At 40.2% G+C, this 15,953-nt stretch overlaps 1 protein-coding gene across 3 annotated transcripts; it reads left to right on the forward strand.

Moving 5' to 3' along the window:
* Positions 1-19: 19 nt before the first annotated feature.
* Positions 20-14,282, forward strand: LOC121397877. 3 transcript variants are annotated; one of them, XM_041575875.1, is made up of 6 exons: positions 20-146; positions 4,041-4,190; positions 6,767-6,860; positions 7,862-8,021; positions 9,934-10,086; positions 13,891-14,282. In XM_041575875.1, exons 2-6 carry the CDS (start codon positions 4,063-4,065, stop codon positions 14,034-14,036), a joined length of 681 nt encoding a protein of 226 aa, XP_041431809.1. In that variant the 5' UTR covers positions 20-146; positions 4,041-4,062; the 3' UTR covers positions 14,037-14,282. The 3 variants fall into 3 exon arrangements, with proteins under 3 accessions (XP_041431809.1, XP_041431807.1, XP_041431808.1); XM_041575873.1 differs by having other exon boundaries at positions 23-155; XM_041575874.1 differs by having other exon boundaries at positions 79-176.
* Positions 14,283-15,953: the final 1,671 nt, after the last annotated feature.

Below are 15,953 nucleotides of genomic sequence, written 5' to 3' on the forward strand. Positions count from 1 at the left end.
TGGAACGCAAATCCAGGAAGCGATATTGAAAGGCTCAGCCGCACCCACATGTCTTAGGGACCCAACAGGAGAAAGAGGCTTGCGTTGTAAAGCCCCGCCTACTCGAGTTCCTCTTTGAAAGTACCCGCGTTCCCTCTCGGCAGTGAGTGAGTTTGGTGAGCGTCTTCAAGTCGTGGGTAGAAAATGGGTAGTTTAAGTTTTGTTTACAGATGTTGCTGCCTTTTCTTTGTGTATTCAGGATTTTCAGTGGTGGGTGTGACGGATCCCACCCCCCTTGTTGCTGCTTATTTTCTTCTTCTTTTCCTGTTTTTTCCAGCCTAATTGTCTTTTCCACTACAGTAAGATGTAGAGAGTGATATCCTGAGACAATTTGTAATTGGTTTTCAATTTTTATTACTTGTGATTTTTGAGTTATTTAGCTTTTTATTCAGCAGTTTGGAATTTCTGCAATCTGGTTGCTAGGGTCCAAATTACCCTAGCAACATTGAATTGAATAAGAGACTGGAATATGAATAGGAGAGGCCTGAATAGAAAGATGGGTAATAAAAAGTAGCAACAACAATACATTTGAAGCCTTACAGAGTATTTTTTTAGATGGGGTCAGTGACCCCCAATAAAAGCTGGAAAGCGTCAGAAGAAAAAGGCAAATAAAAAAAACTATACAAAATAAATAATGAAGACCAATAGATTGCTTACAATTGGCCATTCTATAACATATTAAAGTTAACTTAAAGGTGAACCACCCCTTTTAAGGTTCGAATGGTAAATTAAGATTTTTGAGTTGAATTATTGGTCAAAATGCACAAATACAATTTATCATACCTCAAATTCGATAGGTCACCACCTAAATAAAACCTGCCAAGTTTATGTAGAAGTCAATTAAAGGAACAGTAGCAGCAAAAAATTAAAGTGTTTTGAAGGAATGACAATATAATGTACCATTTCCCATGAACTTGTAAAACTGGTGTATTTGCTTCAGAAAGACTACTATAGTTTATATAAATAAGCTGCTGTGTAGCCATGGGGGCAGCTATTCAAGCACAGGATACACAGTAGATAACAGATAAGTACTACTATAGTTTATATAAACAAGCTGCTGTGTAGCCATGGGGCAGCCATTCAAGCACAGGATACACAGTAGATAACAGATAAGTACTACTATAGTTTATATAAACAAGCTAATGTGTAGCCATGGGGGCAGCCATTGAAGCACAGGATACACAGTAGATAACAGATAAGTACTACTATAGTTTATATAAACAAGCTGCTGTGTAGCCATTCAAGCACAGGATACACAGTAGATAACAGATAAGTACTACTATAGTTTATATAAACAAGCTGCTGTGTAGCCATAGGGGCAGCCATTCAAGCACAGGATGCATAGTAGATATTAGATAACATTTGAAAAATCCCATTGTTTACTACAGAGCTTATCGCTTATCTGCTGTGTGTCCTGTGCCTTTTCTCATTTTTCAGCTTTGAATGGCTGCCCCCATTGCTACACAGCAGCTTGTTTATATAAACTATAGTAGTACTTATCTGTTATCTACTGTGTATCCTGTGCTTGAATGGCTGCCCCCATTGCTACACAGCAGCTTGTTTATATAAACTATAGTAGTACTTATCTATTATCTACTGTGTATCCTGTGCTTGAATGGCTGCCCCCATGGCTACACTGCAGCTTGTTTATATAAACTATAGTAGTACTTATCTGTTATCTACTGTATATCCTGTGCTTGAATGGCTTCCCCCATGGCTACACAGCGGCTTGTTTATATAAACTATAGTAGTATTTATCTGTTATCTACTGTCTATCCTGTGCTTGAATGGCTGCCCCCATGGCTACACATCAGCTTGTTTATATAAACTATAGTAGTACTTATCTGTTATCTACTGTGTATCCTGTGCTTGAATGGCTGCCCCATGGCTACACAGCAGCTTGTTTATATAAACTATAGTAGTACTTATCTGTTATCTACTGTGTATCCTGTGCTTGAATGGCTGCCCCCATGGCTACACAGCAGCATGTTTATATAAACTATAGTAGTACTTATCTGTTATCTACTGTGTATCCTGTGCTTGAATGGCTGTCCCATGGCTACACAGCAGCTTGTTTATATAAACTATAGTAGTACTTATCTGTTATCTACTGTGTATCCTGTGCTTGAATGGCTGCCTCCATTGCTACACAGCAGCTTGTTTATATAAACTATTATAGAGTTTCTGAAGCAAACAGATCAGTTTTACCAGTGTAGGGCAACAGTACATTATATTTTCATTCTTTTAAAATACTTTAAGTTTTTGGTGTTACTGTTCCTTTAAGGATGCTCCGAATTCAGGATTTGGCCTTTTCCAGCAGGATTTGGATTCGGCCGAATCCTCCTGCCCGGCCAAACCGAATCCTAATTTGCATAGGCTTGGAGGGAAATCGCGTGACTTTTTGTCACAAAACAAGGAAGTAAAAAATATTTCCCCTTTCCACCCCTAATTTGCAAATTCGGTTTGGTATACGGCAGAAAATTTCGCAAAGGATTCTGGGTTCGGCCGAATCCAAAATAGTGGATTCGGTGCACCCCTAAAGTCAATGGCAGAGGTCCGTTGACCCTTTGAAAATGTTCTGATATTCGAGTTTTTTTCAGGTAAACTCAGATCGAGTTCCGTTCTAATTTGAGTTTTCGGGTCGGTAATGTTGATTCGAATTTTAGAAACGTTGTCTTAAATAAGATAATGTTCGAGTTTCGAAGTCATTCAAGGTAAAAAAAAAAACCATCACTCGATCTTTGATAAATAACCCCCATAATGCATCCAAAATTAGACCAGTATTGTACACAGCTTCATGCTATAGCGCCTAAATAAATGCTCTGATACGTTTGCACTGCCTGGACCTAATACTTCATTTTACAGTATTAAACAGGGGAGGGGGGTCACCTTTAAGTATGTTATAAAATGGCTAATTCTGAGCAACTTTTCAATTGGCCTTCATTTTTTTTCTTTTGTAGTTTTCTAATCTTCTGACTCTTTCCAGCTTTCAAATTGGGGTAACTGAAAAATAAGAGGGTCACAAATATAATCTTATTGCTACTTTTTATTACTTTCTATTCAGTCCCTCTCCTACTCATATTCCAGTCTGTTATTCAAAGCAATGCATGGTTGCTAGGGTAATTTGGACCCTAGCAACCAGATGGCTGAAATTGCAAACTGGAGAGCTGCTGAATAAAAAGCTAAATAATTCAAATAAATATACTAAAAAGTAAAAAACAATAGCAAATTGTCTCAGAATTTCACTCTCTACATCGTACTTAAAATTAATTTCTAGATACTGATTTGGTCCAAATCTTCTAAATTACATTTACAAAAAAATGATAGGGGAACTAATATTATTACTGCTGAGTTCAAGGCAACCCTAATTGTGAGCACAGCCGGTGTGCTGCAACAGACACTAAGGGGGTTATGTAATTAAAGGCACAAAGTTTGCCCAGGGGCAGTAACCCATAGCAACCAATCAGCAGGAAGCATTTATTGGTCACCTGTTTAATTGCAGACATCTTATTGGTTGCTATGGGTTACTGCTTCTGGGAAAACTTACCATCTTATATTACATATTAGGGTTAGGGTCCTATTTCTTAAAATTCGAGATTGTGTTTTTCTGTGGTTCAAAAAAAAAATTACAGCAATCTCAATTCTTTTTTTTTTTTTTTTTTTTTAAATTTGCAATTTCTTGAAAACTTGGAATGAAATTTGACAGCTAATTTCTGACAAGCTTCTGTGGAAGTCAATGGATGATGAATATTCAGCGTTCAAAACTCTTTTGTTTTCCAAGGTTTTTCTAAACAGTTGAATCTGCCCAAATGAAACCATGAGATTTCCTTGCAATCTAGTTTTTTTTCTTGAATTATTAACGCCATGTTTTTTCATAAAAGAAAAAAAAAAACTCGGTTGAGTTTAATCGTATTCTTTTTAGCAATCGAATGACACAGTTATATAAGGCCTACAGAGTACACCACAAATGTAATTTTCTGAGGGTAACTCTCTGCTTTTAGACTGGGCTGTGGTCCAATCAAGATGGCGGAAAAATCAGGGCTTTTCCATTCGGAGGATCCTAAGGTGTGGCAGAGAACGTCCGACCTTTACTGGGATGTAATTGAGGCCAAAGGCACCAAGAAAAAGAAACTCATATCATTGGATAAATGGTGAGTGAGACATAAACTGTACATGTACAACCAGACTGTCCAGCTGTAAACCAACCTGCCTATTTAGGTGCTGTATTGCCTTGTCTGTTTTTTAAAGGCGAACTAAAGCCTAACTAAAGAAGTAGCTAGAAATGTTGTACTTGATGTTTTGTGCTTCTGTACCAGCCCAAGGCAACCACAGCCCTTTAGCAGTAAAGATCTGTGTCTCCAAAGATGCCCCAGTAGCTCCCCATCTTCTTTTCTGCTGATTCACTGCACATGCTCTGTGCTGCTGTCACTTACTGAGCTTAGGGACCCACTCACAATATACAGTACACATAGAATAGAAATGTCACAATATAAGGCTGATTAGTAATTAATACACATAATTACTACATGGCAGCACAGAAACCAGTGCAATTAGCATCAGAATTTAATAATCAGCAAACCTGTAGCATCAGCTTATATTACAGCCAGGGAAGCTCATTTTCTGCTGGATAATTAGTGACGAGCCCTAAGCTTAGCTTCTCAACAGCCAATCAGAGCCCACTGAGCATGTGAGTGTCACAGACACTTTCCAAGATGGTGACCCCCTGTGACAAGTTTGAAGTCCTGGATCATTGCTGCTATTGACAAGCTGAAACTTTAGGCTGGTGCAATAAGTTCACTATATAAAACATGAAATTTTTAGCCACATTCATTTTTAGGGTTCAGTTCTCCTTTGAAAGGGTGAAATGTTTGTGGCAGAAAGGACATACCTTTAAAGGAGACATAGTCTGTAAAAAACAAGAATGTACCAGTTCATTAAACTATTTTAGATATAGAAGGAATGTTCTTTAAAAAGTTGCGTTTCTGGTTTCTGCAAGAACCCTTCTAGTCCTGCCCATCTGTTCCACTTCCTGCTTCCTCCTTTCCCAGTGTGTGCAGGGGAGCGGGCGGCTATATGTCTCCTTTAACTTCTTTTAGTGTAAAAATACACTGACTAATATCAGTCGGGCAGGTTTGAAAATCCCATCCAATGGGGAGAGAATCTGTGCAAATATGTGGTCCTCCTCCGACCGGTCTCTGTAGGCCCCAATGGAGGATCGTTGTCCTAAGACAAAGCTACTTATTCCAGCTCCAGCTACTAAGGGTATGCAAGACCCGAAACATGTCTGGTAGTAGTCTTTAATAAATCACAGCATTTTGCTACTTTGGAGTGCTCTCCTATTACTATATTCTCTCTCTCTCTCTCTCTCTCTCTCTCTCTCTCTCTCTCTCTCTCTCTCTCTCTCTCTCTCTCTCTCTCTCTCTCTCTCTCTCTCTCTCTCTCTCTCTCTCTCTCTCTCTCTCTCATGAACCCCAAAGATTACCAAAAATAGAGTGCAGAAGAGTAACATCAACAAATTAAAGTGTTTTAAAGTAATGAAAATATAATGGAGTGTTGCCCTGCACTGGTAAAACTGATGTGTTTGCTTCGTAAACACTACTATAGTTTATATAAACGAGCTGCTGTGTAGCCATGGGGCAGCCATTCAAGCACAGCATACACAGTAGATAACAGATAAGTACTACTATAGTTTATATAAACAAGCTGCTGTGTAACCATGGGGGCAGCCATTGAAGCACAGGATACACAGTAGATAACAGATAAGTACTACTATAGTTTATATAAACAAGCTGCTGTGTAGCCATGGGGGCAGCCATTCAAGCACAGGATACACAGTAGATAACAGATAAGTACTACTATAGTTTATATAAACAAGCTGCTGTGTAGCCATGGGGACAGCCATTCAAGCACAGGATACACAGTAGATAACAGATAAGTACTACTATAGTTTATATAAACAAGCTGCTGTGTAGCCATGGGGGCAGCCATTCAAACAATCAGATAACTGTCCCAAATAAGACATGCACTCACAGGTCTTATCCAAGGAAAAAAATGGTGTTTATTCAGCAAAAAACTGCAGTTTGAAAATTTACACAGGCATCTTATCTGCCTGTGTACAATATCAATCGAGAAGGTTTACACAGGCAGATAAGATTAATTTCTCCGTCGACCGACCCGTCATAGCCCATTGCTCCTTGTTGTAATCCTTCGTTCAGCCCTAGGGCCGATTAGCCCTGCCGTTTGTGGGCATATTGGGGAAAGATCCGCTCGTTTGGTGATGTCACCAGACGAGCGGATCTCTTCACGTATGACCAGCTTAAGGGTAATCTGTCATAAACTTTATAGAACCAGATATAAATATTTCTAGAAATAAACATGAATTTCTCCATTGGATTATGAATGTTTTATTCCAAATACAAAAGGATTTATAAGGACCACTCCTCCTTCCCACCGATTACCTTTCATTTGGGACCTACTTATCCATTGTTACTACAAGGAAGTAACTCTCCCTACTACCAACAAAGCCTTCTTTCTGATTGGGTCATGCCATTTCATGTCACATGAACCCATAGTGTTAGGGATATGGAGTTTGATGATACTGATAATGTTATAGGTCTATACTAGAGAGACCTTTGGAAGGTGATCGTGCCTCTTACTGGTGGCCCACCTTCATTCTCTCTGGCTGCTAACAAGCCATAATACTTACCATGTATGCAATTTTATACAGGTACCAGGAGCAACTGCCACCCTGCATAGCTGCCCGTCCTCAGAAACACTTAACCCGGGAAGAGCTGGTGAAGCTGATGGAGTGGAAGCTGACTGTGAGTAGCCATGGAGGCCACATTTATGTTGCTAGAATATCTTTTCTGTATGAGATCAGGCTCTTTGGTTTGCCAGTAAGAACACAAACTGGTCTTTAACGCTTATTAAAGGGGTTGTTTGCCTTTAAATTAACTTATTATGATATTCGGAGACAATTTGAAGTTGGTTTTAATTTTTTTATTATTTGTGGTTATTGTGTTATTTAGCTTTTTATTCTGCAGCTCTCCAGTTTGTTATTTCAGCAATCTGGTCGCTAGGGTCCAAATTACCCTAGCAACCATACAATTATTTGAATAAGAGACTGGAATATGAATAGGAGGGGCCTGAAAAGAAAGACAAGAAATACAAATTAGCCATAACAGTGAAGTTATAGCCTTATAGAGCATTTGTTTTGTAGATGGGGTCAGTGACCCCCATTTGAAAGCTGGAAAGAGTCAGAAGGAAAAGGCAAATAATTCAAAAACTATACAAAATAAAAAATGACAGTCAGTTGAAAAGTTGCTTAGAATTGGCAATTGTATAATATAAATAATAAATGTGTACAACCGGCTGTAATCCTTGCAATATAAATGACCAAATAATAATTAGCACGGATCCATATGTCTCCGAGCAATGCAATGGGCTGCAAAGTAAAGTTGAACTACACCTGATGGAAAAAATGACCTGGGTGTAAAACCCCAGGTCCGTCGCCTTCAGACTCAATCTATGCAATGTATGTGATGAAATGAAAATATTATCAGCTTCTCACCATGGACGGCAGTTGAGTCGGGTGCCGTGCCCTGAACCCATAGCTTGAGGTGAGAATACAAGCAAACAAACGAGCACGTACTCCTGGACCCAGCCAATAAAGTAAAAACAAAATTTATTCCATATTAATAAAAGTTACACGTCCTAACGTGTCTCGTATCCACCGATACGTAATCATAGGTGATTTTAGTGGTTTATTACAACAGATACCGGTATTTCTAATGAGTCCCTCTCTATTGCTCTTATTGGACAGAGGGGAAAGTTCCGCCCCCGCTTGCAGCAGCTGGTGGCATCCAATCCTGATGGGGCTGTGGAGACCTGCACTGGTAAAGCTTTTGAACTCCTGCCTGACGTTTCTGCTGCAATCAATGAGCTGTGCCAGCTGAAGGGCATCGGTCCTGCTACGGCTTCTGGTCAGTAAAGGGGAAGATAGAATAGCAATAAGAACTGTCCATCTTTATAGGGGATTGTTTTAACGACAAATGACCATGATGATGCTGAACTACAGCTCTAACCATAATCCACCATGTTATCAAGGGAGCTGTAGGCTAGCAACATCAGGATGGATTCTTAAACTAAAACTGTTCAATATGCCATAGCATCCCATAGCATTTAATGTATGCGTATATGCCAATAACAATCTTACCCCTGTAGAGGTATAGGCAATTGACCCTGCTATACTGTCCCACTGAGAAACCCACTTCACATCACAATATCTTTTATAGCAGCAAAAGACACCTGATATCATAGTAACATTTAGGTAGAACACATTGTTATTGAAGAGTTAGAGCAGTGATCCCCAACCAGTGGCTCACGAGCAACATGTTACTCACCAACCCCTTGGATGTTGCTCTCAGTGGCCTCAAAGCAGGTGATTATTTTTGATTTCCTGGCTTGAAGAAAAGCTTTAGTTGTGTAAAAACCACGTGTACTGCCAAACATATCCTCCTGTAGGCTGCTGGTCCACATAGAGGCTACCAATAGCTAATGACACCCCATATGTGGGCCCCCCGGGAACTTTTTGCATACTTATGTTGCTCTCCAACTTTTTTTTACATTGCAATGTGACTCACGTGTAGGCAATTAATGAAAGAATAAAATATTAGAAATAGAAGATTGATTGCATCTCAGAATATCACATGCATCCATCATGCTTAAAGGGGTTGTTCACCTTCAAACAAACTAGTTGGGTTCAGATCGATCACAGAAATAACGACTTTTTCCTATGACTTTCTTTATTCTATGTGTGACTGTTTTTCTAATATTGAAGTGTAAAGTGTAATTTTTCAACTTCTGAAGCAGCCCTGGGAGGGGGGTCGCCGACTCTTTAGCTGTTTTAAATACATTTAGATACATTTAGTTGATACATTTTTTTTTATCTTTGTCCCTGCTGAGCAGAATCCCTGAGTTTCATTACAGGCAGCTGTTGGTATTGATACAATAGTTGTTAATACTCCAGAGATGCTGCTGAGAAATGGATCAACTAAATGTTGCAAAATTGTAACAGTTTAGAGTCTCCACCTGAATTACTGAGCTGTCAGACTGAAACAACAGAGACACACGAACATTAAACTTAGATTTTGGAAAAACAGTACAAAATTAAATAATGGAAAGTAATTGAAAAGTGTCTTTATAACAATCTAAAAATCTACTGCTCATCCAGCAGAATTCTGCACTGAAATCCATTTCTCAAAAGAGCAAACAGATTTTGGTATATTTAATTCTGAAATCTGACATGGGGCTAGACATATTGTCAGTTTCCCAGCTGCCCCCAGTCATGTGACTTGTGCTCTGATAAACTTCAGTCACTCTTTACTGTTGTACTGCAAGTTGTAGTGATATTACCCCCTCCCTCCCCCCCCCCCCACCAACAGCAGCAGGTAACCAGATAATAGCTCCCTAACACAAGATAGCTGCCTCGTAGATGTAAGAACACCACTCAATAGTAAAATCCAGGTCCCACTGAGACACATTCAGTTACATTGAGTAGGAGAAACAACAGCCTGCCAGAAAGCAGTTCCATCCTAAAGTGCTGGCTCTTTCTGAAAGCACATGACCAGGCAAAATGACCTTGCTGGTTGAGGAATTACATTTTATATTATAGAGTGAATTACTTGCAGTGTTAATGTAATTTAGAAATAAAAACGACATCATAAAAATCATGACAGAATCCCTTTAAATTTGATCGTGAACTATACCTTTAAGGAAAAAAAGCCAAGCTGGCCAAGTACTTATTTTAGAATGTTATTCGCTGGCTAATTACTTTCGTGGGAGGGAAGCAGAAAAAACAGCTGAAACTTCTCGTATATATTTTTCTCCTATCAGCGGTGCTGGCAGCAGGGGCCCCAGAGCTGACTGCTTTTATGGCAGATGAAGCAGTAGAGAGTATCCCTGGACTGACACCGGTGCAGTATACACTCAAGCATTACCTGCGATACTTAGAGGAGTTACAAAGAAAAGCAGCAGCACTGAGCCAAGGTGACTGACAAAGCTTAAGTGGGATATGTTTTAGAAGTAGGATTCAAGCTGCTGATGCACAGCACACAGAAATATTCACAGATATTATTGCAAATTAGCCCTAATCTTGGAAGATACGATTTATGGTATCGCATGTCCTTTTCAACAGGCTGTTAATTTGCCCTAATCTATTCCTGCTGTGTCATACCATAATATACTGCATGCTTTTCCCTGTACATCACTAGAGGAGTGTCCTGCTCAACTGGGCCAATATCGCCCTTTCTTTATCAGGGAGAAATCCCCTTGGTTTGCTCATAGTCTGTACAGAGACATCCCATAAAACTATGGCAGCATAGGTATTCCCCTGTACTAAGCACAATTCAGCAGGAACAGTCCCCTAAGTTTGCTCATAGTCTGTACAGAGAGATCCCATAAAACTATGGCAGCATAGGTATTCCCCTGTGCTAAGCACAATTCAGCAGGAACAGCCCCTAAGTTTGCTCATAGTCTGTACAGAAAGATACCATAAAACTATGGCAGCATAGGTATTCCTCTGTACTAAGCACAATTCAGCAGGAACAGCCCCTTACATTTGCTCATAGTCTGTACAGAGAGATACCATAAAACTATGGCAGCATAGGTATTCCCCTGTGCTAAGCACAATTCAGCAGGAACAGCCCCTAAGTTTGCTCATAGTCTGTACAGAGAGATACCATAAAACTATGGCAGCATAGGTATTCCTCTGTACTAAGCACAATTCAGCAGGAACAGCCCCTTACATTTGCTCATAGTCTGTACAGAGAGATACCATAAAACTATGGCAGCATAGGTATTCCCTGTACTAAGCACAATTCTGCAGGAACAGCCCCTAAGTTTGCTCATAGTCTGTACAGAGAGATCCCATAAAACTATGGCAGCATAGGTATTCCCCTGTACTAAGCACAATTCAGCAGGAACAGTCCCCTAAGTTTGCTCATAGTCTGTACAGAGAGATCCCATAAAACTATGGCAGCATAGGTATTCCCCTGTACTAAGCACAATTCAGCAGGAACAGCCCCTTACATTTGCTCATAGTCTGTACAGAGAGATACCATAAAACTATGGCAGCATAGGTATTCCCCTGTACTAAGCACAATTCTGCAGGAACAGCCCCCTAAGTTTGCTCATAATCTGTACAGAGAGATCCCATAAAACTATGGCAGCATAGGTATTCCTCTGTACTAAGCACAATTCTGCAGGAACAGCCCCCTAAGTTTTCTCATAGTCTGTACAGAGAGATCCCATAAAACTATGGCAGCATAGGTATTCCTCTGTACTAAGCACAATTCTGCAGGAACAGCCCCCTAAGTTTTCTCATAGTCTGTACAGAGAGATCCCATAAAACTATGGCAGCATAGGTATTCCCCTGTACTAAGCACAATTCTGCAGGAACAGCCTCCTAAGTTTGCTCATAATCTGTACAGAGAGATCCCATAAAACTATGGCAGCATAGGTATTCCCCTGTACTAAGCACAATTCTGCAGGAACAGCCCCCTAAGTTTGCTCATAATCTGTACAGAGAGATCCCATAAAACTATGGCAGCATAGGTATTCCCCTGTACTAAGCACAATTCTGCAGGAACAGCCCCCTAAGTTTGCTCATAGTCTGTACAGAGAGATCCCATAAAACTATGGCAGCATAGGTATTCCCCTGTACTAAGCACAATTCTGCAGGAACAGCCCCCTAAATTTGCTCATAATCTGTACAGAGAGATCCCATAAAACTATGGCGGCATAGGTATTCCCCTGTACTAAGCACAATTCTGCAGGAACAGCCCCCTAAGTTTGCTCATAATCTGTACAGAGAGATCCCATAAAACTATGGCAGCATAGGTATTCCCCTGTACTAAGCACAATTCTGCAGGAACAGCCCCCTAAGTTTGCTCATAGTCTGTACAGAGAGATACAATAAAACTATGGCAGCATAGGTATTCCCCTGTACTAAGCACAATTCTGCAGGAACAGCCCCTTACATTTGCTCATAGTCTGTACAGAGAGATCCCATAAAACTATGGCAGCATAGGTATTCCCCTGTACTAAGCACAATTCTGCAGGAACAGCCCCCTAAGTTTGCTCATAGTCTGTACAGAGAGATCCCATAAAACTATGGCAGCATAGGTATTCCCCTGTACTAAGCACAATTCCGCAGGAACAGCCCCTAAGTTTGCTCATAGTCTGTACAGAGAGATACCATAAAACTATGGCAGCATAGGTATTCCTCTGTACTAAGCACAATTCAGCAGGAACAGCCCCTTACATTTGCTCATAGTCTGTACAGAGAGATCCCATAAAACTATGGCAGCATAGGTATTCCCCTGTACTAAGCACAATTCTGCAGGAACAGCCCCCTAAATTTGCTCATAATCTGTACAGAGAGATCCCATAAAACTATGGCAGCATAGGTATTCCCCTGTACTAAGCACAATTCTGCAGGAACAGCCCCCTAAGTTTGCTCATAATCTGTACAGAGAGATCCCATAAAACTATGGCAGCATAGGTATTCCCCTGTACTAAGCACAATTCTGCAGGAACAGCCCCCTAAGTTTGCTCATAGTCTGTACAGAGAGATACAATAAAACTATGGCAGCATAGGTATTCCCCTGTACTAAGCACAATTCTGCAGGAACAGCCCCTTACATTTGCTCATAGTCTGTACAGAGAGATACCATAAAACTATGGCAGCATAGGTATTCCCCTGTACTAAGCACAATTCTGCAGGAACAGCCCCTTACATTTGCTCATAGTCTGTACAGAGAGATCCCATAAAACTATGGCAGCATAGGTATTCCCCTGTACTAAGCACAATTCAGCAGGAACAGCCCCTAAGTTTGCTCATAGTCTGTACAGAGAGATCCCATAAAACTATGGCAGCATAGGTATTCCTCTGTACTAAGGACAATTCAGCAGGAACAGCCCCTTACATTTGCTCATAGTCTGTACAGAGAGATACCATAAAACTATGGCAGCATAGGTATTCCCCTGTACTAAGCACAATTCAGCAGGAACAGCCCCTAAGTTTGCTCATAGTCTGTACAGAGAGATCCCATAAAACTATGGCAGCATAGGTATTCCCCTGTACTAAGCACAATTCTGCAGGAACAGCCCCCTAAGTTTGCTCATAGTCTGTACAGAGAGATCCCATAAAACTATGGCAGCATAGGTATTCCCCTGTATAAGCACAATTCTGCAGGAACAGTCCCCTAAGTTTGCTCATAGTCTGTACAGAGAGATACAATAAAACTATGGCAGCATAGGTATTCCCCTGTACTAAGCACAATTCTGCAGGAACAGCCCCTAAGTTTGCTCATAGTCTGTACAGAGAGATCCCATAAAACTATGGCAGCATAGGTATTCCCCTGTACTAAGCACAATTCTGCAGGAACAGTCCCCTACGTTTGCTCATAGTCTGAACAGAGAGATCCCATAAAACTATGGCAGCATAGGTATTCCCTGTACTAAGCACAATTCTGCAGGAACAGTCCCCTACGTTTGCTCATAGTCTGTACAGAGAGATCCCATAAAACTATGGCAGCATAGGTATTCCCCTGTACTAAGCACAATTCTGTAGAGAGAGATACTATTAACGTATTCCAGAATAAGTAGTCCCCTATATTTGCGCATAGCCTGTACAGAACAATACCATGTATCTATACCAGCATTGGCATTTGCCTACGCACAGTTCTGCAGGAACATATACGCTCAGCAGGCGCAATAGTGGCCATAAAAAAACTTGAGTAAGAACTCTTGTAAAGACCATACAGTTAAGATGCTCTGTTTCTTTTGCAGCATCCAGTGATAAATGGACACCTCACCGAGTTGAACTGTGTCTGTGGACCTGGGAGGTTGCACAGAAGCTCTGTCCCAATCTCTTGGTGTCTCTGGAAAGTGGGGAAGTTGAGGGGAGGCCCAAAAAAAAATTGAAGACAAAGTGATGGCATGTGGCAACCTATGTTCTTAAATATCTTACCCAAATATTTTCTTGCCTTCAGACTGGGCCCTGTAGCCAGTTCTATCATTCACCTGTACTTCATGCGGCTGCTCTTGTTCATCTTTCCATGATTTCTCGAAAGGAATATTCATTCAGTTTAAAAGCTGGGTGTAGTTGCCATTCATTTTCATTTACTAACTAGTACTAAGGATACACCAAGTCCATTATTTTGGATCTATCATGAAGAATTCTGCCAAATCCCAACCCTGATTTGAATATGTAATTTAGGGTAAAGAAAAAAAACCCAATTTCATTGTTTGTGTGATCAAAAGTCACATGATTTTGAGGGTTTGGATTAGGTTCAGGCAAATTCACTTGGATTCCAAATCAGTTGAATCTGAATCCTCCATAAACAGCCAAACTGAATCCTGGATTGTCAATGTAACTCATGGCTGTTCTTTTTCAGGTTCCATTAGCCAAGGCCAACAACATGTCTGCTTTTTTGATCAAGGCTTGTAACCTTATACTATAGAGCCTAGTTAAGGTGAAGACTGTCCTTAAAGGGGAACTATTGTGAAAATACTGAAATAAGAAACTTTCTAAATACAATCAATTCAATTTTCTGTACTGTTTCTGAAATAATCCAGTTTATCTTCACTATCCCTCTCTCAGTATCTGTTTCTCTTCATTCTGTCTTCATGCAGGAGTTGGGTGTCAGATATTCATTGGCAGTAAGATCCAATATATCTTATAGGGGGGGCTCCTTTTGCCTAGAAGATGTATTAGAGCTGACTTTATTAAAATCAGCAGACATCACGTCTCTCTACATGCAGAATTTGTGCAAAAGGCAGTTATTTTGTTTGTACTGGAATCAGTTATTTGAGTGAGCTCTAATACATCTGCTTGGAAAGGAGCCCCTCTATAAGATATATTGGATCATTCATCTGACACCCAACTGCTGAATGAAGACAGAAAGAAGAAAAACAGATTCTGAGAGAGGAATTGTGAATATAAACTTGATTATTTAAAAAACCAAGCATTATTTAATAAGTTTCTTATATCAGTATGATGGAGGTTATTTATCAAGCTCCGAATATCCAAACCTTGAATAATTTGTAGAACCCCGACATCTAAAAGCTCTTGAGGTCCTGTATAAGTCAATGGGGAAGGTCCCACTGTCTGCACTGATGTCCGTACCAATATCTGATGATTTTGGAGTTTCGGTGCCAAAAACTTTGAAAACTCTGAAGAAATCGTTGTTTTTGCAGAAAACTCCAAACAATTCTGAGTATTTTTTTTTTTTATAGGGTCTATTCGGGAATTCAAAGTTGCTCGGAGTTGGATATTAGAAATACTGAGATAAATTCGGACCATGATATATAACCCCCTAAATTTTCATTTTCGTGGTAGTTCCCCTTTACATGAAAAAGCTCTACTCCCTATTGATGTAAAGGTCACACAATTGAAATCTAAAAGTCAATGGGGAAGGTCCCAGTGTCTGTGCTGATGTCCGTACCCATATCTGATGATTTTGGGGTTGCGGCGCAAAATTTTTTTTCAAAACTCCGAAAAAATTGTAGTTTTTGTGGAAGACTCCGAACAATTCTGAGTTTTCGGGGAAAGCTCTGAAGTTTTTGGAGTTTTGCCCGACCCTATTTTTTCGGTCTCTTTTCTTCATAAATAAAGGTCCATTCGGGAGTTGCTTGGAGATGGATATTAGAAATACTGAGATAAATTCGAACGTTGATAAATAAGCCCCTAAATTTTTATTTTGCGGTAGTTCCCCTTTAAATGAAAAAGCTACCCCCTACTGATGTACAGGTCACAAAATCTATAATCCACCCAAGCCTGTGAACCCTTACTTGGAACCAAACGTTTACCTACCTGTGATGTCACAGAGGGGGGTCCACTGACATCACTA

Source organism: Xenopus laevis, chromosome 9_10L, assembly GCF_017654675.1.
Source record: "Xenopus laevis strain J_2021 chromosome 9_10L, Xenopus_laevis_v10.1, whole genome shotgun sequence".
Taxonomy (NCBI): domain Eukaryota; kingdom Metazoa; phylum Chordata; class Amphibia; order Anura; family Pipidae; genus Xenopus; species Xenopus laevis.